At 39.9% G+C, this 24,025-nt stretch overlaps 1 protein-coding gene and 1 non-coding gene across 2 annotated transcripts in view; one reads left to right on the forward strand and one right to left on the reverse strand.

Moving 5' to 3' along the window:
- The window catches only part of LOC125240333 (MAP kinase-activated protein kinase 2), a 35,713-nt gene extending 13,945 nt beyond the window's left edge, over positions 1–21,768 (forward strand). The window contains exons 2-8 of the mRNA XM_048148224.1: positions 9,735–9,860; positions 13,269–13,406; positions 14,593–14,799; positions 16,689–16,820; positions 17,639–17,761; positions 18,395–18,547; positions 21,266–21,768. Coding sequence (XP_048004181.1) covers positions 9,735–9,860; positions 13,269–13,406; positions 14,593–14,799; positions 16,689–16,820; positions 17,639–17,761; positions 18,395–18,547; positions 21,266–21,337 — 951 coding nt within the window. The 3' untranslated portion in view covers positions 21,338–21,768. The remainder of the gene's footprint in view (positions 1–9,734; positions 9,861–13,268; positions 13,407–14,592; positions 14,800–16,688; positions 16,821–17,638; positions 17,762–18,394; positions 18,548–21,265) is intronic.
- Positions 9,921–9,993, reverse strand: Trnan-auu. Its single transcript has one exon. It is a non-coding gene; the product is annotated as a tRNA-Asn (tRNA).
- Positions 21,769–24,025: the final 2,257 nt, after the last annotated feature.

Consider the following 24,025-nt stretch of genomic DNA (forward strand, 5'->3'; position numbering starts at 1 on the left):
GGGATTCGAACCCAGGACCGCGGCTCAGCAGGCAGGGTCACTATCACTACCGACTGAGCCAGACCGGTTGTCTAATAATAAATTTATCATAGAATTACATAATAGTACAAGTACAGAAGGCTCATATCATGGAGTAGGAATATAAAAGACTGGTTACAAGTGAAGAGCATAGACAAACTAATTCGCATGACTGAAAATAGAGAGACATATGGACATATGGTCGCCGACCTCCTGGACGGAGATGGTACATGAAGAAGAAGAAGGCTCACTGCTTTGATGTTCAAACGAACGGACCGCACGCGAGCAGCCGACATTCAGTTCTATTGCGTCGCCGAAGGTCGTCACCACTGAATGGGCCGCGAATGCACGGCCACCGGCATGTTACTTGTAGCTCGCCGAAAGAATCACGGAGTGAGCCGCCCCTGCATTTATGCAGTCAGTGTCTGAAGGGTCTGCGGCTAACTTGGGTTTTAACCCCACGCAAAAACGAAGGTTTGACGTATCTGTCTGTCTGTGTGTGTTTGTGGCATCATAGCTCCCGAACGGAGGAACCGATTTAGATTTCGTTGTTTTTTTTGAAAGCTGAATTTAGTCGGGAGTGTTCTTATGGGTCTTATGTTTGATGGAAATCGGTCTACTATGTCGGGTTGTTTCAAAATTCAATTTTTTCTCAGTTCCAGAGTATTTATATTTTCTTTCCTAGGCTTGTACGCGTTCATTAGTATAGGTACGTGTTGTACGTGAATGTTATTGTTGAAATTCTTACGATAATGAGTCAGGTGTTACGTGGGTGGGTAACAAGCTAACAACCGTTTTGCATTCGTTCGAAATAAACCTTGTCATTGCCAAGTATGGATAACGAGAGCAAACGGACCGATATTTTGAAATATACATTTCTTGGCGGATTTTGTTGGACTTGGGTCACATAACGACGAATCGAAACCACGATATATAATAGTACAAGTACAGAAGGCTCACTCCCTTGATGTTCACATAACCTAACCACAAAATTAAAATTTTGAAAATACCCCCGACCGCGGCATAGTGGACCGATTTTCATGAAACATGCCTAAGAACACTCCCGACTAACTCAGCTTTCAAACAAAAAAAAACTAATTCGAAATCGATTCATCCGTCCGAGCTACGATGCCACAGACAGACACACACACCAGTGGCGGCTGGTGAAAATTTCTGCTAGGCAACACTGAGCAAAAAGAAACCTACCTTATTATTAAGGTACTTTACTAGTAATCAATTTTAGGCAAGCCGGTGGGAATCGGCTTGTATGGACCAGCCGCTGCTGACACACACAGACAGACAGACACGTCAAATTTAGAACACCCCGTCGTTTTTGCATCGGGGGTTAAAAATGCCGCCATTCTAAATTCTTACCTACATAAACAAACGGACCGCGCGCGAGCAGCCGACATTGAATTTTAATCTAAGGTTGTCACCACTGAATGGGCCGCGAATTCGCGGCCGCCGGCATGTACTTGTAGCTCGGCGAAAAAATCGCGGAGTGAGCCGCCACTGTCGAAACGCGTTCTGGCTCTGTCGCTCCAATACCGCAGAGCGATAGAGATAGATATTATCGCAAGCGGTTATGGATTTGGCTACGTACTTACGTACCCTGGCCCCGTAGCCGAATGTCATTTCTCCGACGCGAAACGAAAACGAAACGCCGCGAAAGGCAGTCTGGCTCTGTCGCGCCAATACGCAAGAGCGATAGAGATAGATATCTACGAGCGTTTCGTTTCGTGAGCGTTTGTGCCATTCGGCTACGCACCCTGATTTACCTGCAAGTCTTCACCTGTCGTGCACATGGCCTTTCTACACTATGTAACATAATTGCCGAAGATAAATCCTACGGCTTATACATTACCTTCTATAGTACCTTTAATTTTCATGGTGTTTATTTAAAAAAAAAGGAGTGGTATTCGTAACCGCTATTCGATACCGGTTATGCTCTTAAATGGATCACCGGCATTAATGTTACATCCTGTATACGATGTATATCATGTATACTTGAAAATGTTGAACGATATATTAATATTATTAATGTCAAATGCGTACGATGCCAAATGCGACAAGAATTAGGTCACTATAACATTTATAAAAGCTATTTATATTATTATTTTACACAAAGGGACCAGGTAAACAAAACAATCTTGTTGTTTTACTTGTTTTATTTAAAGACAATAAACAGTTTTTTTCTCAAACATGCAATGAAATATTGTCCTTACGTTCCTTAATATGGGCTGGGAAGTATCGCTTTTTGGGCGCAACAACTCGAGAGGACTGTAAAGGGATTTCATATTATTTTTCAGGCCTAGGCCTGCAAAGTAACTTTTTTTTATAAAATATTGTCCTTTAGAGCATTTTTTTTTAAATTTCATTGTATGTTTGAGAAAAGCACTATACATGCCTCGGCGTGAAAACGGATTCCCGGCCTCGTATCCCTATCCGGCCTCGCTCGCACGCTCGCTCGGCCGTATATACCCACTTGGCCGGAAATCCTCATTTTCCCGGCCTCTGATGTAATGTACTATTTCAGTCTTTATATATAAACTAGCTTTTACCCGCGGCTTCGCCCGCGTAATAAAAGTATTCATTAAGATTTTCATTTGGATCCGTAGGTTTCTCTGTAGGTATATTTATCTGCGATTATTTCGATTGCACATAATACTTTTGCTTGCAATGATTGTAGAAATATTACACATCGACCACAGCGTAGGTAATTCTATATACGCTGGGGAAACCTTTATAAACATCCCACATAGCCCGTATTTCGACACTATGATCGGTGGGTAAAAAGTACTTTTTTCTATTATCCCTTACAATTTTTTACATTTTGCTTATACTTATCGCAAACGTAATCTTCAAGCAAGCAAACAACGATCGTCTTAGAGCACATTGATTGTAAGAGACCGCCGAACGATTATCCGTATCCCTCTAACGATACCCATATTATCCGTATCCGTATCCCTATCCCTATCTCTATCCCTATCCCTATCGCTATCGCTATCGCTAACGCTATCGCTATCGCTATCGCTATCGCTATCGCTATCGCTATCGCTATCGCTATCGCTATCGCTATCCCTATCGCTATCCCTATCCCTATCCCTATCCCTATCCCTATCCCTATCCCTTATCAAGATAACACTTTAAGTTCTCGCGCTTTGTACACATATTTAAAGTCACATACAGGTCGAACGCGATTAATTAACATTATTTTTACCTTTTTTCCCAACGTTTCGGCCAGGTTGCACTGGCCGTGGTCGCGGAAGACTGACGTCCCAGCAAAATGTCACCGGAGATGTAAACAACACAAAACTACCCGATATTAATTTATATAAATGTTCGGGGTAGACAAATAAATATAATCTACCCGCTTTTAGTTAATGTTTATTTCCCACCGCACGACACACAAAAAAAAAGGTAAAAATAATGTTAATTAATCGCGTTCGACCTTATCAAGATGTTTAATGATTTCTTATCAAGTGCTAAAATATAAAGTTTCATGGTTTTATCTTTTAAAATTAAGAAATCCCATACAAACTTTCAACCTCTTTTTCAACCCCTTCATCCCTTTTTTTCGAAATAAAAAGTAGCCTATGTTCTGTCTCAGGGTCTAAAGATTGTCTGTTCCAAATTTTATCAAAATCGGTTGCGTGGTTTAAGCGGGAAAGCGTAACAGACAGACAGACAGAGTTACTTTCGCATTTATAATATTAGTATATATAGTATATATAAGTATATATAGTATATAAGTATATATAGTATATATAGTATATATATATATATATAAGTATATATAGTATATATAGTATATATATTAGTATGGATAGGGCTTTTCTTTATACAATCACTAGCTTTTGCCCGCGGCTTCGCTCGCGTTAGAAAGAGACAAAAAGTAGTCTATGTCACTCTCCACCGCTTCAACTATCTCCACTTAAAAATCTCGTCAATTTGTCGCTCCGTTTTGCCGTGAAACAGGGACAAACAAACAGACACACACTTTCCCATTTATAATATTAGTATGGATTGTTCACATCATAGACACAGAAACCATCGGATTGGATAGTGCGAAACCGTTTAATTAACCTAATCACAAAATTAAAATTTTGAAAAAAAAAAACCCCGACATACTGGACCGATTTTCATTAAACATGACTGAGAACACTCCCGACTAACTCAGCTTTCAAATAAAAAAAAAAACTAAATCTAAATCGGTTCATCCGTTCGGGAGCTACGATGCCACAGACAGACAGACAGACAAATAAACAGACACGTCAAACTTATAACACGCGTTCGTTTTTGCGTCGGGGGTTAAAAATCACTATCAATATTACTCGACATGACATGTATTTTTAACCCCCTGTCTGTCTGTCTGTCTGTCTGCCTGTCTGTTTGTTTGTCTGTCTGTCTGTCTGTCTGTCTGTCTGTGTGTCTGTCTGTGGCATCGTAGCTCCTGAACGGATGAACCGATTTCGATTTAGTTTTTTTTGTCTGAAAGCTGAGTTAGTCGGTAGTGTTCTTAGCCATGTTTCATGAAAATCTGTCTACTATGTCGCAGTCGGAGGTTTTTTCAAATTTTTAATTTTGTGGTTAGGTTAGTTCACGTAAGCTAGAGAGCAGCTGCTAAAGTAATCAAATAACTTGTACTTTTGCATGTAAGTAATTTAAACTGGCCTCCGATTAACGTAAAAAATCTGAATGTGTCACTGTCGAACCCTGCCCGTGACCTACTGACCGACAAAACGACGACAATACCCAGTTTTGCGCACTCAAGAAGACGCCTGCGTCAAACTTACAACACACGACGGGGTCGTTTTTGCGTCGGGGGTTATAGTATTTTATGCAACAGGCGTTTAAAGGAGGTCAAAAAAGACGAGTGGCGTGGGTAACAATTTGAGGCGAAGCCGAAAATTGTTATTAAGACGCCACGAGTATTTTTTGACTCAGTTAAACACCGTTGCATACAATACTTTTTCTACGACCATGCACTTACTTTTGAATAGTTTTCTAGAATAACTTTCATGAAATTCGCACTGTTTCCTATAAGTATTTTGACTTATCCTCTGCAATGTTTCTGCACTCACCCTGTCGCTCGCACTCCCCCGCGCCGCCGCCCGCCCCCGGCCGGCGCCCCGCGGCCCGCTATATCCCTTAACGGCTACCTAACAATGCTGTAAGAGCTATATCGTATGCGTGGGTGCGCGGGGCGCCGGCCGGGGGCGGGCATCTTTTATGTAGGGTTTTAACGATCTATGCACGACACGGTAAATGACGAATAACAACACGGGAGTAGAAAAAAAATATAATGTATTGGATCGTTTTTAACCCCCGACGCAAACGGTGTGTTGTAAGTTTGACGTGTCTGTCTGTGGCATCCTAACTCCCGAACGGATGAACCGATTTCGATTTAGTTTTTTTAGTTTGTTAGGTTATTGGACATTGACATGTGTGTAGTGACATAATTGAGTTAATATTTATAACCACAAAATTAAAATTTTGAAAAAACCCCCGACCGCGACATAGTGGACCGATTTTCATGAAACATGGCTAAGAACACTCCCGACTAACTCGGCTTTCAGACAAAAAAAACTAAATCAAAATCGGTTCATCCGTTCGGGAGCTACGATGCCACAGACAGACACACACACAGACAAACAGACAGACAGACAGACAGACAGACAGACAGACACGTCAAACTTATAACACCCGTCGTTTTTGCGTCGGGGGTTAAAAATGTATTGGATCGTTTTTAACCCCCGACGCAAAAACGACGGGGTGTTGTAAGTTTGACGTGTCTGTCTGTGTGTGTGTCTGTTTGTCTGTGTGTGTGTCTGTTTGTCTGTCTGTGTGTGTGTCTGTCTGTGGCATCCTAACTCCCGAACGGATGAACCGATTTCAAGGTTATTGACATGTGTATGTATAGTGACATTAGTGACATAATTGAGTTAATATTTAAAACGACCTAAGTGCATTATAAGCGGTAGACCTTACAGGTTTGAAAGATTCAAACGAATTATCTGCCAAGTGGGTCATGAATTAGTTGGTTCGATAGTACAGTCAACTAATTGGAACCCTAGGCCACTCTACAACCATGTGAAAATGACAAGCAGTAAGAAATTTCTTACAATCTGATTTATAACGTCACTGTGACATAGTTCTATAGTGGCCTAGGGTTCCAATTGGTTGACTGTACAGAAATAACACTTCCTACGAAACCGAAGTTTGACAACAGTTCAGGATCGCTTCGATTTTTCACCTATATTTATAGTTGTCAATCACATAATTGTTCTTTCGTTCCAATATTTAAAAGAGCTTTTGCAGCTCCGATACGATATCAAATCTGTTGGCAAATGTACTGCGTCAAGGTAGTAATATATCTATATTACAAAGTGCCAAAAATATCTATCCACAACCTTAAAAGTTCGGCCACACATGAGCGTTTTGAGAGCATAGGCGGAGCGACAGCGGAGCGCAATGATAGCGGTGCGGCGCGCCGGACGAACGCTGGCGTTGCGCCCAGCAGACGCCGGCGGGAACTAACGAGCGCGGATTGCGAGCGGAATGCGCGCGCGTTCCGCGCTTTTTGTGTGGTGGAGGCTTAAAGGTACTGTTACACGGGGAACGCAATTGCCAGCAATTCACATACCATTCACGCGTTTGCTCCATAGTTCGTGCGTTTGTTCAAAACGCGGCAATTGTATATGAATTGCTGCCAATTGTATTGTTCGTGTAACTGCACCTTACTCACCGTAGCAGTTGGTCTCGGCAACTGATTTTCGTACAACTGAGACGGACAGACGGTCTTTCGAGACGGACCTTTCAGTCGCTACAGAATGATTTAAAGCCTGTTTTTAACCCGCGACGCAAAAACGACGGGGTGTTATAAGTTTGACGTGTCTGTCTATGTGTGTCTGTCTGTCTGTCTGTCTGTGTGTGTGTCTGTCTGTGGCACGTAGCTCCCGAACGGATGAACCGATTTCGATTTAGTTTTTTTTGTTTGAAAGCTGAGTAAGTCGGGAGTGTTCTTAGCCATGTTTTAAGAAAATCGGTCCACTATGTCGCGGTCGGGGAATTTATCAAAATTTTAATTTTGTGATATGTCTTCGGTTACCGCGATAGTTACTCATGAAATAAAACTATGGAAACGGATTAAATCGCGTATAATGAATTTAAAATACATCCCGACGTTTCGAACTCTTTACAGCGTTCGTGGTCAACGGGTGACTGAGGAAAAATTAAAATGTGTAAAAGCTACCCACTTACAAGAAATATTAACGAACCATGACCACAAATAATATAGATTTCTAAGGCAGGTTCACACACTATTAATAAAGCTAGTTATACAATATTCAAAAAATTTTACCATTACTCTGTTAAAAAATAATTAACCAATTAATCTACACAAAATTGACAAAGAAACAAACTGCAAATGTCCAACACCATACAACACAAATGCCTCACAGCCTTCGTCGTGCTTGTTCCATTATCAGATGTACTACTGGATCCCAAGCCGGTGGTAAAGTAAAGCCATCCTCTCTATTAAAGTTTGGATATTTCTTGATCTCAATGGCCTCTCGCAACATTCTGGGTATATATCGCTTCTCCTTAGCGAGAACCAGAGGCTTGTCAAACTTTATAGCATGATTGACTTTATCCATGACATGTTCAGAGACTGCAGACCTTTGCCGACGGTGCTTGACATCCGCTATGTGTTCCTTCACCCGTGTGGAAATGCTTCGTTTCGTCTGTCCCACATATGACAGGCCGCACTCACAGTCTAGCCTGTACACTCCCGCGCTTTGTAGAGGAGTTTGACATTTCACAGGCCTCAGGAATTGGGACATCTTCTTCATAGGCTTGAAATAAGTTTTAATAGAAGCCCGTTTCAAGATGTGGCTGATCCTATCTGTGACCCCTCTAACAAAAGGGAGAATTGCAGGCCGGCGCTCGACTGTAGGGATCTTCAAACGGGCCTTCTGCTTGACACGCGGTATCTTGAGCTCGTTCGCCAACAGCGCCTGCCTGGCATGTCGAAGCTCCGCGGTCAAATGTCATTATACGCGATTTAATCCGTTTCCATAGTTTTATTTAATTTTGTGGTTAGGTTATAAGGCGAGAGATGCTGTTTGTCGTCCCATGTCCTCCTAAAGTTCGATTATTCCCATTCAAACTTGTTACGATTATAGGATTACCGACGTAATTTAAGTACGTGACAACAAGCCAAGGTTATGGATTATTTAGTAATCATGTTAATAAAGAATTAAATGAGGAAAGTCAATAAAATATGCGTATTTTATACAATAAACGAGTAATAAGTTCGCCTTTGTACACTATAACGTCTATAGGTAACTATACTGTATTGTTGTCCTAATTTGTGTGTATATATATAATACCTATGCATATAATGTATGATGGAGACTTATGCAGTCACATGCAATAATAAGTTAATACTCTTCGAACGCCGCAAAAATATATGACTCTTATGGCTCGACAAATATGATTGTGTCAGATTTTTGCGACAAAAGTCATCTAAATATGTCTTCGAATTTATGTAAAAAAATATGTATATTTGAATTTGGAGGTGGTGACGACAACACCCAAGTTCAAGAATGAAACAACCTTCAAATGTCTTAACAAAATCAAACCTCGATTTCCTATAGGTCCATTGAAATCGTTTTATTGAAAAATAAATGCAAGCTTCAAGGCTTTTCTTTATTTACAAATCGATTCGACATAAAATCAATAATGTTATTTGCAAATTATTCTATTACCAGCGGCGGCTATCATAAAAATGGTTACCTATATTAAGTTATCCGTAAATGATAGGCATATTCCAATGCCAACGCGGACTTTTTTGTAGGTCTATGTTAGAGACACAATTTAGCTCAAACGGTTTGGGCAGCGTTTTCGATTAAGACTATTAAAGCCTCGGCCAAACATAAGGTGTTTTGATAGCGTAGCGTTACCAGAGCGGAATGCGCGCTGAATGCGAGCGAATTGCTCGCAATCCGCGCGCATTCTATTCCGTCCGGCGCACCGCCATCATTGCGCTCCGCTAACGTTGCGCTCTCAAAACGCGCATGTGTGGCCGAGCTTTAAAGCTCTCAGCCTGTCTGTTTACAATCTACATGATTCCTAGCAAATTTTCGTGAAGTTATTATCGGGCGTTTTATTATAAGTTTTATTTTTAACCGACTTCCAAAAAGGAGGAGGTTCTCAATTCGACTGAATGGGTTTTTTTTTTTTGTATATATGTTACTCGATATCTCCGAGAATCGTGGACCGATTTTCAAAATTTTTTTTTTGATCGAACGGGTATAACCCCGAGATGGTCCCGTTGACACCAAGTCGGGGTCTGATGATGGGATCTTGGAGAAATCGAGGGAACTCTTCAAATGTTATAGGTACATGTAATGTTTTTATTAGTGTATTTTTCAAAGGTACACCAGTATTTACGCCTAATGGTAATAATTTTATGTGGCTGAGCTGATGATGGATTTGTTTATAATTTGGGTGTTTAGATTATTGCAATCCGATAAGAAATCTGAATTCAAAGGTTTATTATTTTTGGCTTTTTAGTTTCTCTGTGTTTTGTAACATGCTTATTTTTGAAGGCGGTTTTATTTTTGTTAAAAAGTTTATTTATTAATTTATTGTTTCTTACACGTGTTGTGTACAATACAATTCTAAGTACCTACTTATACATCTTTTTCCAGGTAGTAGAATGCAGAGAAAAGCGCACAGGAGTAAAGCGAGCGTTGAAGGTGCTACACGACAACGTGAAAGCCAGAAGAGAGGTAGAACTACACTGGCGAGCTAGCGGATGCATACACATAGTTGAGGTGAGGCCAGAATTATTCACTTATATATTATATTATATTAATTTAAAAGTGGAAAATGTCTGCCTTGGGTGAGACTTGAACTCACGGCCTCTGGATCAATATTCCAGCGCTCTGCCAACTGAGCCACCAAGACTTCAACCAAGCCAGCGAAATTTTTCACTACTAAGGTCAATGGGACCCGTAGCGACATCTACCGTAAGAATGTTAAACTTCTTAAACGACTCCTTCCACTTTTAAATTTATTCTAAGCCTAGTGGCATCGATTGCAGACGTTTCTGCTAATCAGAAGTTAAAATATTATATTAAGTCCATATTGTCCCACTCAGCGTTTTTCAAACTGTGGGGCGCACCGATAGAGTTGCAAGTTCAGATATTTTTGTTCGTGTAGATGTAATTGAACGCGACTGTAATAACTACGGAAGCGCCTATGTGTTGACTGATGATGATGACCGTGAGTTATAAATCCATCTTGAAGTGGATACGATTTTGATAAGATAAAAAACCGATAAAAATATCTGATTATTCTTCAATAAAGGTCTTAGTACTTATCGTAATATCTGCCGCCATATTTATCTTATTTCTCTTATCGTAAATTTCTCACAAAATAGTGACACCTTTTTTTTTGACGGAGTGGGAATGCAACGCACGATGTGTGGGACTCGCCGTTTCTATCCCCTCCCCTAGCGAGAGGGGGGAAACTTGGCCCTACCCACTGAACCCACTCCGGCGTTTCATCCTCTTTGCCGTTCGTGAGGGCGCGCTGGGATCCATGCATGTTGACATTCACCACGGCACCCTCCGGTAAAATAGTGACACCCCTGGGGCTTCGTATGGGATGTAGTCGCCATCAAATATATCGAAGCGGTCACTGTGTTCACAAATATCTAAACACGCCTCTAAAGTCAAGGCGATAAGGCGTCAAATATTTTTGCTTGCCCCAGCCGAAGGGTTAAGAATTTCACCACCACCTTTCCTCCCGTGGGTGTCGTAGAAGTCGACTGTGGGATATGGGTTCAATTGTGCCGGAGGCTGGCAAAATGTCACTGCAATGTCACAATTTCATTTCCTTTCGAGTTTCGACTTGTGTGGCACTGAAATTTGAGCAGTTTCATGTACTCTGCCTACCCTTTATTGGAATACAGGCGTGAGTATACGTATGTATGTGTAGGATAGGACTATAGTGTATTCAAAATATTTAGTAAAACTTGTGAAATAATTCCAATTGTTGTGCAACGCTTAAAACTGCTTAGTCACTTGTATTGAATTGTAGTACTGGGTACGTAACTACGTAGTTAAATGTACAAACACTTCGATATATTGTTTTTCTACTCGTCGACTTTAATCTGTCAATTAAGACACCACAGACTAAACTATACGTGCTGATTTTTTAGTGTTGGATAGTCTTTGACACTTAGTCAAATATAATATTTCATTACACTTTAGTTAGCTGAAAGAAATTCAAAAATAGAACTTCATACAAGATCTATTAGTATTTTTTCTACTCCGAACTGTTATTCGTCATTTACAGGGTCGTGCATAAAACCCTACATAAAGGTCTATTCCCCAAAGCCAGCGTCCGCCGGCTTTCCGCGCATGCGCGCAGTATCGAAAAAACTGAAAACGCATTGTTTGGCTCTGTAACCATGGCAACGCCTTATAATGACACTGCGCGCGTGCACGGGAAGGCTTTGGGCAGCTGAGCTGACAGTGCAAACCTTTGCGTCAAAATACAGGAAACAGTGTGAATTTCACGAAAGTTATTCAAGAAAACTATTAAAAACTAAGTGCATGGTCGTAGATAGGGTTTGAGATCCGGATATCCGGATATCCGAATTATCCGGATATCTGTTGAATTTGAGATCCGGATCCGAGGTCTCATAGGATCCGGATAATACGGATCCGTTAAATATGGGTATTTATCCACGCCAGAAAGAATTTTCGAATGAAATTTATGAATTATTTCCTGTATTTTGTCGCCTAAAATGTTTATTCACATTTATTTAATTCGAATACTCCAGAATATCAAGCTAGGTTAGGTTTGGTACATTACGCCATATGTCCATGAATCCATAGAACGATATGTTAACAAACTAAATAAAATGAACAGTAAACCATTGTCTTGTACTTGTCTTATGTACAATATATTGTTTACATACATACATACCATTGTTTTTAAAACTGCTTTCGTTTCTAACTGGATGCATCCCACACCCACAGGAATAACGATAAATTATTTATTTTCTATAAAGCAGAAATGATTGCCATGGTTGTTTTTAAGCTTAATGATGAATTAGAGATCGTGGAAGTAATTAATATAATTATATACGTAATTAATAAGCTGAATCCAGATCCAATTTTTTTGTATTTAATAAGATAGGAGGCATACTAGCAGACAGGTCGCCTGATGGTAAGCGATCATTCCCGCCTATGGACACCCAAAACACCAGAAGGATTGGAGGTGCGCTGCCAGCCTTAGAGCTTCACTGAAAAGCGACTGGCAAATATCAAATGACATTTTGCACATAAGTTCAGAAAAACAATTGAAAATGGTACATAATAACTAAATATGTGTAACATATTTTACACGTCTAATACGTGTAACGCAATAAAATTATATTATTTTATCTTTTTTCCTACATCTGCAATTTCGCATGGATGTATTTATTGGCTGTGGTTATGGATAGACGCCCCAGTAAAACGGAGGCATTAGTGAACAACACTAAATTACCCTGCATTAGCTTATGTATGTTAAACAAAAATATTAGCCTACTGTTTAATGTTATATGCTGTACTGTACAATGGGAGTGACATTAATTGTGTCGCTTAAATTCAAACTCGGGTAAATCCATTCTGCTTTTTTGTATAATCATCCTTAAAACCGAATCGATTTACGCAAGTTTGAAGTCAAAAGACACAATTGTATGTTAAAAGTTCGTCTAAAAAGTTAATGAAGCAATAAATAATAGACTATATTTATGTCGTTTTGCGAATTTAAATTATTTTATTTCGGTAACAGCAGCTTTGATTTGACGAAACCCCTATAAAAAGTGACCTTTTCAACACGAATCCGTTTTATCCGGATATCCGGATCCGGCAAATCTTAAGATCCGAAATATCCGGATCCGAAAAATCGGCGGATCTTGCAAACCCTAGTCGTAGAAAAAGTATTGTATGCAACGGTGTTTAACTGAGTCAAAAAATACTCGTGGCGTCTCAATAACAATTTTCGGCTTCGCCTAATTGTTACCCACGCCACTCGTCTTTTTTGACCTCCTTTAAACGCCTGTTGCATAAAATACTATTATACAATCGTGATATAATACAAAGCTTGTCGAGTACCATGTTTAGGCCACGAAGCTTGCTGAGCCAAAAAGCTAGTATTAAAATATGACTGAACTTTGCCCACAGATAATCGACGTATACGACAACACATACAGCGGCAAGCGATGCTTACTAGTCGTCATGGAATGTATGGACGGCGGCGAACTCTTCCAACGTATACAGGACAACAGAGACGGAGCATTCACGGAACGACAGGCCGCTGAGGTGAGTCTAGTGTTGCCACAAATGAGTAAGATGGCGCTAGTAGTCGTGATGGAATGTATGGACGGCGGCGAACTCTTCCAACGTATACAGGACAACAGAGACGGAGCATTCACGGAACGACAGGCCGCTGAGGTGAGCCTAGTGTTGCCACAAATGAGTAAGAGATGGCGCTAGTAGTCGTGATGGAATGTATGGACGGCGGCGAACTCTTCCAGCGTATACAGGACAACAGAGACGGAGCATTCACGGAACGACAGGCCGCTGAGGTGAGTCTAGTGTTGCCACAAATGAGTAAGAGATGGCGCTAGTAGTCGTGATGGAATGTATGGACGGCGGCGAACTCTTCCAGCGTATACAGGACAACAGAGACGGAGCATTCACGGAACGACAGGCCGCTGAGGTGAGTCTAGTGTTGCCACAAATGAGTAAGAGATGGCGCTAGTAGTCGTCATGGAATGTATGGACGGTGGCGAACTCTTCCAACGTATACAGGACAACAGAGACGGAGCATTCACGGAACGACAGGCCGCTGAGGTGAGTCTAGTGTTGCCACAAATGAGTAAGAGATGGCGCTAGTAGTCGTCATGGAATGTATGGACGGCGGCGAACTCTTCCAACGTATACAGGACAACAGAGACGGAGCATTCACGGAACGACATGCCGCTGAGGTGAGCCTAGTGTTGCCACAATGAGTAAGAGATGGTGCTAATAGCGTTACTTCTATGCAAAGAGTGTAGTCTTCTATGAAGCGTCGTACACTGCCTACATCGCGCTTACAGAGTTCCGAACGTTAGTTGCAATATAATACAAACTATGAATCAAATTTTATTGTATTGTGGTTCTCAGGAATACCACATAGAGTTTCTAGCCAAGATGACAAAACGCCAAACGAAACGTGAACAGATTATATGAAACTTTCAGTTTCGAAAAGTTTTCATTGACATTTTCTATTGACTTTTGTCTGATTTGAATATATATGAAAGGTTCTTGTGATTTGGGGTCCAGATTGAATTAAAAGTAAGGCTAGTGTTTTTACTACCTAGTATTTACGCTATTTGACGCGTGTTTGGCGCTAGATGTCACTACAAATAACTCGAATTTACTGATGTATGGAGTTACAACTCTTTCCTTGCTTATTCCTGATTTCTACATACCTACTAGTTGATATCCAACCTTCTTTTTACAGATAATGCACTCAATATGCGTCGCCGTCCGCCATTTGCACGAGTCCAACATAGCCCACCGTGACATCAAGCCAGAAAACCTACTATACACCTCATTGGAGCCCAATGCCATCTTGAAACTGACGGACTTCGGATTCGCCAAAGAGACTCTCACACCGGCGGACACGCTGCAAACACCGTGCTATACACCTTATTATGTCGCGCCTGAGGTAAAAACTAGTCTTTACGCCAATTTTAAAATACTCAAGAGTCAAATATAGCCCATTGTACCAAATTTCAGCTTTCTAGGACTTCAGGAAGTATCCTAAGAATTTTGATGATCATCAGTGAGTGACCTTATTATGTCGCTCTTGAGGTAAAATACAACGCCAATTTTAAAATACTCAAGAGTCAAATATAGCCCAATGTTCACAATTTCAGCTTTCTAGGACTTGAGGAAGTATTTTAAGAATTTTGATGATTATCAGTGAACCCCCCACTTCCCTAAGGGGGGGGGGGGGGGTAGTTTGTGTATGGAGCATCCCGCAATTTTCGAATTAAACGCGAGCGAAGCCGTGGGCAAAAACTAGTTTACCTATAAAATAATTCGCTCTCCTCTCAAAGAGTTTAATTCGGAAATGATCGCCTGAGGTGAAATGCAAATTATTTATATTAGCCCGTTTTACACGAGTCTGTGATAATATTAGCCTCATCGTAAATTCATAAAGCGTGGGTTAAGTTCATTTATGTTATTAAAGGGTTTATTATGATTTATGATTTTAACCTTTTGTATTTTTAACCCCCCTTTTTTAGGGTTCCGTACCAAAAAGGTACAACAGGAACCCTTATGGTGCGACTCTGTCCGTCTGTCTGTCCGTCTGTCACATTCCTAAATATCTCGAGAACTACTAATGCTATCAACTTGAAATTTGGAATAGTTGTGAACATTATAAACCTCTACAAATAGAAAGTATAATTTTTTTAAATATATTATTTTAATTGTAGAAAATGGCCAAAATGAAGGGGGGCAAACTGTAAATTTCAAGTTACTAGGTCAAGTGGGGTATCGTTGGAAAGAGCTCAAATTGAACGTAAATAAGCTATTTTTTATATTTTTTTTGTTGTGGAAAAAAAAATAATTTTGAAGGAAAATGTAAAAAAAAATACCGTTCCCCCCCCCCCCCCCTTATCTCCGAAGTTTACCAACTAAAAATTATGAAAATTTTAGTGAACATTGGTTTTATGCTAAATATTACAGGAAAAATATAATCGTGTTTGTATTTTGAATACTTTTTTTTTTATTCACAAAAAACTTTTCAGATTTTTACTTTCAATTTACCCACCCTTGCGGATGCACATCGTACTTCAAATTAATACGAGATGTTACGTAAACCATCTTCTGCCCAATAAAGTAAAAACTGTTTAAATCGGTTAACATTATAAAGAATTATCCCTGAAAAACCAGGTCGCGCAAATTAGTTAGCAAATTGACCGGGAGATGGCGCTATACACAATAATACTCATTAGTGCCTATACTTTTGTCTTCTAGTCAAGTCATTAGAGTTATATGAAAATATGAGATTATTTTTACTAGGTAGTTTGAAAGAAAGTTTGTACGGAACCCTCGGTGGGCGAGTCCGACTCGCACTTGGCCGGTTTTTTTGTCTGAAAGCTGATTTAGTCGGGAGTATTCTTAGCCATGTTTCATGAAAATCGGTCCACTATGTCGCGGTCGGGGTTTTTCAAAATTTTAATTTTGTGGTTATGAATAACGATATTACAAGCTTTTATTCAACTTGCCTTGTTAGTATGTTAGTGTGCGTCAAAACGTAGAAGCTAAATTTGACCCACTTCCCGGTTTCCGATTGAGCTGAAATTTTGCACACATGAAAATCACGTGACAATGCAATATTATGGTATCATGGAGCTGATCTGATGATGGAGCAGAAAGGTGGTCATAGGAACTTTGTTATGAAACGTTGTATCCCCATCGAGTAAGGGGTTTTTAGAAACGTCTCGGAGAGCAGTAGATGACTGTTGAAAGAAGGTACAGTCGACGATAAAAGCTTGTGCCAAAAATTAAATATTTGCAAAAAAAAATTGTTATAATTTATTCCAGGTCCTAGGTCCAGAGAAGTACGACAAGTCCTGTGACATCTGGTCTCTCGGTGTAGTGATGTACATCTTACTCTGTGGCTTCCCCCCCTTCTACTCTAACCACGGGCTCGCCATATCGCCGGGGATGAAAAAGGTAAGGAATAAACATGTGACACATGTACCGATCTAAACTATTAATCGCAACAAATAGTTATTTGTTATACAAGGGTGCAAAGTTGTATTTTAACGCCGAGTGTGGAATTGAAAAACGAGCAAGTGAAAGTATTCTATAGTTGAACTACGAGCGAAGCAAGTAGTTTGAGAATAGAATCCTGAACTTACCGAGTTTTTCGACACTCGAGAAGTAAAATACATTTGCACCCGTGTGTAACACAAAACTTTTCCCCTCACTATAGCGAGGAAACTACAACGCAAAAAAACGCGTTTATCACTGCTTCCAGTAGTTCCACAGGTGGTAAATCATCTTCATCAGATCATCACTAAATTCGTCCACATTTATCAATTTTAAAGCAGAAAATACTATATTCAAGTTCCAATTACTGCTGGATCCGAGCTTGCTAGTGTCATCATCGTCCTTGCGTTATCCCGGCATTTGACACGGCTCATGGGAGCCTCGGGTCCGCTTTGACAACAAATCCCAAGATTTGGCGTAGGCACTAGTTTTACGAAAGCGACTGCCATCTGACCTTCCAACCCGAAGGGTAACTAGACCTTATTGGAATTAGTCCGGTTTCCTCACGATGTTTTCCTTCATCAAAAAGCGACTGGCGAATATCAAATGACATGACATTTATCATTTATTTATCGAACTAGTTTGCTACAGGAAATTACAGGTAATACTATGGTTAGGTGTAGACTAACCGACATAGCCAGTTTACTCGTTTGTATTGACAATGCAACCTCCTAATATTGCTAAAATAGCCTTACCAACAATTTTATTTGACATTCCAGCGTATCCGACTGGGACAGTACGATTTTCCTGAGCCGGAGTGGTCCAACGTATCTTCTGAAGCCAAGAACCTGATCCGAGGCATGCTTTGCGTCGACAGCGCTCAGCGACACACCATCTACCAGGTATTTAACCTGGTATTTAGCTAGATGTGTTCATGTCTAATCATTACATAGACATCGTTAGAAGTACCTTAATAGTTAGCAATTTTTTTTTCGTACACTCAAAGAAATAGGTACGGGCTGAAAAACAGCGCTGTGCAGTCATCCCACCTATCCCACCAGTCGTCATCGAACCTATTGTCGCACCTAGTATTTAATTGTAAGTAATTAGTTAATATTTAAGTCTTCAACCACATCTCTGACACTGGCCATCAAATATATGAAAGAGGCGCGTTCCTAGCACACATTCTAAGCTCGTGTAGGTGAACGCGTACTATGCTTGTATGAGTGAAATATGACAGGTCGACTGTTTGCGTTTTTGACAGGTGGTGATTGTGAGGTAACCGAGAGGGGGTGGGGGGCACTTTCAGCGGGGAGCGGGAGTGGCCATATGATAGTACTCTTTATTATAATGTCAAAGTAACATTTCATTCAGTGATTCTTACTGTTCTTAGCTTAGTTTCATAAAAATATGGAATACTATCTTGAATATGCAAGAATAATTTGTAATACTATGAAATTAACAGATCGAAAATATGTGGTTTGTTGGTTCCACTTTCTGCGGTTGTATAACCCAATGGTACATCTAACCCTCAGGTGATGTCGAGCCCCTGGATTCGTCAATACACCCAAGTACCCCAAACGCCACTCTACACCAACGCCTTACTCCGAGAGACTGGCGAAGCCTGGGCCGACGTTCAAGACGAGATGACTCGGTCACTAGCCACCATGCGTGTCGACTATGACCAGGTATGTTACTGTGGCAATATGGCTAATATTGGCGCAATACCCTAATACCCAAACGCATCTATACACCAAAGGACTTATTCAGCATAGGATACAAGATGAAATGACTCCGATCACTAGTTACCATGCGTGTTGACTATGACAAAGTATGTTACTGTGGCAATATGGCTAATATTGCCGCAATACGCTAATACCCAGACGCATCTATACACCAATGGACTTTAGACTTATATTGACCGGGATATAGACCGTGATTACCTTTTTGATTTTTGTTGAGCTCCCGATATTTCGACGCAGTTGCATGCATCATGATCACGAAACCCAAGCACCTCACTCATCGCGTAGAGAGACAACCAGCGTTTATGCCGTACGTAAAGGGAGTGACAGATAAGATCTCTAAAATACTAAACAATTACTCTGTAAAAACTATCTTCACCCCACACAGGAAAATTGCACAGTTCTTGCGGTCACCTAAGGACAATTTTCCTCTGGAAAAACCTGGTGTGTACAAAGTTGAGTGCAGTTGTGGCAGTTCTTACATAGGGCAGACCAAGCGCACTATTGCCTGCAGAATTAAAGAACACATTGCTGCAGTCAAAAAGAACGATACTCGCAAGTCTGCTATTGCTCAACATCTCATTGAGTCGGGTGCAAATCATTGGATCGAGTTGCATAGTCCTAAGGTAATTTCGACGGAACGCCACTACATACCGAGATTGGTAAGAGAAGCCATTGAGATTCACAAATATAAAAATTTCAATCGTGAGGATGGCTTCAAACTATCTAATGTGTGGAATCCAGTGATTTGTTTGTGTAAAAAACCGGTGAAGTCAGAATTGAACAAACGTAGTGACACTGTGAGTGTAGTGTGTTTGGACAGACCATCGAGTGTGAACGCGACCAGTGGTAACGCTGAAAGTGAACGCAGCCGACGCGCGCGCTGTCTATACAACTTTAAAGCCCCATTTAGATGGTACGAGTTTCTCGCCTCGAACGTACGATTATCGAAGTACGAGAAAAAATATCGTATCATGTAAACTATGCGTACGATATCGCACAAGAGGGGGCGATAATCGCCTCGCCTTTGATATTTGTATGTCTGCGTGTAAACAAAACACATATGCGAGAATCGTATACGAGTTTATACGCTACTCAGTCGAAATGAATTCAGTAGAAATCATGTAAAACATGGTGTTTTTATATTTATAGCTGCCTCTCAGTAACTGCTAAAACCAAAAATAAATTCGGCTTATTAATATTATACAGTTAATGTTTACCTACTGACATTTTACCCCATACATGGGGCAAAATGCCTACTATGATTTAAAAAAAAATGTTATTTATATTCTATGTTTAATAATATCCTAAACCTAATCGCAAGTATCGCAACCAAGATTTTATTAGCTAGTTTAACGCTACGGTCGAATTAATTATTTTCCCTATTGTATATTATTGAGACCTTCATAAATCATTTATAGTGTTTTTAATATTATTGGGTACTATTCAACTTAAATTGAAATAAATCCTAGGTAAATTATACCCAATATTATAAAAAAGCATATAATATATGTATTTATAATTAATTAATTAGCAACTAAGCACTCAAGTTGACAGGCAAAACTCGTATGAAAATCGGTTCGCTTCGATTCGTGCGATAATCGCACGTTCGAGAAAAAATGTCATACGAGAACCGGTTTAGACGAGTCGAGAAATGTTATGGAAATATCTCCCGAAAATTCTACTCTCCGTCTAAACTATTTCGCCTGGCGATAATCGCCTGGCGAGTCTCGCATACGATACTCGTATGCAAGTTTTTATTTCTCGCACTAATGTAAACATTTTGGTACGATACTCGCCAGGCGATTATCGCATACGATAATGTCATACGTGTTTCTCGACCAAGACGGGCGAGAAACTCGTACCATCTAAATGGGGCTTAACATCCACCCGCCTTCGTCAGTTTTCCGTGATCATGATGCATGCAACTGCGTCGAAATATCGGGAGCTCGACAAAAATCAAAAAGGTAATCACGGTCTATATCCCGGTCAATATAAGTCTAATGAAAATAACCGTGAATCATTCAAAACTCTTACCAATGGACTTATTCAGCATAGGATACAAGATGAAATGACTCGATCACTAGCTACCATGCGCGACCAGGTATGTTACTTTGGCAATATGGTTAATATTTTCATAATAACCCAGTACCCAAAACCAACGCGTTACTACGAGAGACTGACTAAGCCTAAGCCGACGTTCAAGACGAGATGACTCGATCACTAGCCACCATGCGCGTTGACTACGACCAGCTTTGTTACTGTGGCAATATGGCTAATATTGCCGCAATACCCCAGTCCCCTAACGCCGCTGTACAATAACGTATATGGGATGAGCATCGATTATTTAGTTTATCGATATAGGAAATCCCTACCTGTTAAGAAAATTTGCCCCGCGGATGCCTATGTCGGAGCATAACTTAACAAAGATTATGGACATATTACCCTTCCAGATACCAGATATAATTCCTTACTTCCATATTCCCAATATTTTGATCAAATGTGTAGTTGCATCTCACATTTTGCTCAGTGAGAAAGTGAGACGCGTTGTGCTTTGGATAAATACTCTTATATTGTACAAGTCTTGTCTTTTCAGTTTTTAATTCGACGAAAGAATCGAAAATTTTGTCCTTGGTTGTAATTAATTCTTGATTTTAATTCCAGGTCCAGATCAAAGCTTTGGAGCAGAGTAACAACTCGCTACTGAACAAAAGACGGAACAAAGTCGGCGCCTGAGACACGGACTACTTAGCTTCTACTAAACTTTAACACTTTCGCAACCAAGTACCCGCCTCGCGGGCACTCGTCAACTTTGCTCAGGTGCCGCAGAACCCGCTGGGCGGGTTCTCGCAATACAAGCGGGCGGTTACAAGTTATAATAGTGCGCCATTTTTTGCCTGTTAGTGAATGTGTTAATATTTGGCCGTCGGTATTTTTTGTAAAATGCTGTTTGCTATAAATGACTTACGTTATATAGGTATAGGTTAGAATAATAATTGCGGGTTCACATGATTCTATACTGATTTGTTAGTCAGGTAAGTGAGCAATTTTTTTTTTCAAAGTTGTCCACCCCACTTTTTTTTGGATTTGGAATTTTTTATGTGGTTTCCACTCAGAATCGCAAGCTCTTTCAATCCTAATAGGAGAAAAAAAATGTCCTAAGGTTTTTTTCTCATTCCGTTACCATTTTTTCATACATTTTGTATGGCGGTAACGGAATGGAAGGTTCGAAAAGATGTATGAAAATCTTGGGATTTTTTTTCTCCTATCAGGATCGAAAGAGCTCGCGATTCTGAGTAATAATCGTGTAAAAAACACCCATGATACAAAAAAAGGGGAGTGGACAACTGAAAAAAAATGGCCCAAATAAATTATAGAATCATCATCAATATCATGCATAGGATGAAAACTGCACTTCAAACAAATTATTGTTTAAATCCCGCGAAACCCAGTTATGTGTTTTTTTCTAGTTACTGGATAAATGATACTTATCAACGTACCTGCTGGTACTTTTGTATACACAATTATTATTAGGAAAAAAGTTGCTTTTACATAAATATTAAATAGAAAGGGGGTGCTACATGTATCAATGAATGTGTTAAAAACATCACTACTTTTAGTATTAAGTTTAAAATTAAAACAAATATCACAATACACAACTTAGACGTAATTTTTGACGAACGATAACTTTAATTTACAAACCCGCATTTTTTTCTCCAAATGTTAGTACTAATTTATATTGTATACACACAAAACACACACATGTACATTGTATACACAGAAAAACCAATATTGGTTATTACAATAGTTATTTGTTTTACAAGGGGGCAAAGTAGTTGTTTAACCGCACGTGCCAATATTGATATCCGAGCAAGCGAAAGATTCCAATATTGAACCGCGAGCGTAGCGAGAGGTTCAGAAAGTGGAATCTTGAGCGTTGCGAGGGTATCAAGGCACGAAGGTTAAACAAACTTTGCCACCGAGTGAAACACAAAATTTTTCACCACACCAACACGAACAAAATACTGACTATAAAACATCAAAATAAATCAAATCCATCAATTTATTCTATATTTATGATTGAAAATCATCATTTATAGGTAAAATCTAGCAGCCAGATTAAGACATCAAGTTAAAATTTGTATGAGATTACTTTGCCCCCTTGTGGATAAAATGCAATTTTGCTATCTGTTTTCGAATAGCAAAGATAGCCTTTACCAGTTGGTGTGGTGAAAAATAATATATGTATCTGTAAACTGAGTAAATGTTAAACTCATTTCTTAGTTTATTTCAAAAATAAATGAACACAGTGATAAAATGGTCAGTAAAAGTATTATTTGTATCTATCTGTCATCCAAAGTGTTTAGTTATTGTTTATAATAAACTTGTCAACTTTGCCAAGGTTTGGGACAACTTTGCCAAGGACGCGGAATCTGCTTTCCCCGACCAAAAATCGCTTGTTAGTATGAACATGTGTACGGCCGCGTTCAGCGACAATGACGCGTACACTTTCACATTATCGTATCCGATATCGGATGTCGGAAGGATTTCAAGAGAAAAAATACAAGATGGCGCCTGTAAAGTATGGGATATCGGTCCGACATCCGATATCGCATCGTATATTTTTTTTTATGGGATAGGAGGCAAACGAGCAGACAGGTTAAGCGATCACCGCCGCCCATGGACACCCGAAACACCAGAGGTGTTGGAGGTGCGTTGCCGGCCTTTAAGATGGGTGTACGCTCTTTTCTTGAAGATTTGAAGGTCTGAAAACGCACTAAGCGTCTTCACACTGACGAGCAAGTTTTCGTCGGCTAGAGCCGTTTCGCATCCGTAGGCTTGGGGAGACCCTAATAATTAAATAATTTAGTTCTACTATAGAGTTATTTTATTTTAAGCTAATTCCGACATAGCAAATTTTTGTTTTTTTTTTGTGGGCAAACCCACAGGTTGAGTGGGCATATAATAATGGTCGTCGTTAAATAACACGTACGCTGTTAAATGAAAAAGGTTGTAAACACTTTAAAAGACGTGTGTAATGTCAATTTCTACTCTTAGGTGATACTGTGTAGTAAATATTTTTCCCCTCACTAGCTCGGAAACACGTGTTTTGTCCTTTAATACCAGCGGGTAAAAACGCATTTTATCCAGTAGTGGGTAAAGTAATTTGACCTTGAATAAAGTCAATTGATAAAAGTAGGTGAATCTAGTAATAAAGATGATTTACCACCTGTGGAACTACTGGAAGCAGTGATAAACGCGCGATTTTTTGCGTTGTAGTTTCCTCGCTATAGTGAGGGGAAAAGTTTTGTGTTACACTCGGGTGCAAATGTATTTTACCTCTCGTGTGTTAAAAAACTCGCAAGTTCAGGATTCTATTCTCGAACCACTCGCTTCGCTCGTGGTTCAACTATAGAATCCTTT

This window comes from Leguminivora glycinivorella, chromosome 27 (genome assembly GCF_023078275.1).
Source record: "Leguminivora glycinivorella isolate SPB_JAAS2020 chromosome 27, LegGlyc_1.1, whole genome shotgun sequence".
NCBI lineage: Eukaryota > Metazoa > Arthropoda > Insecta > Lepidoptera > Tortricidae > Leguminivora > Leguminivora glycinivorella.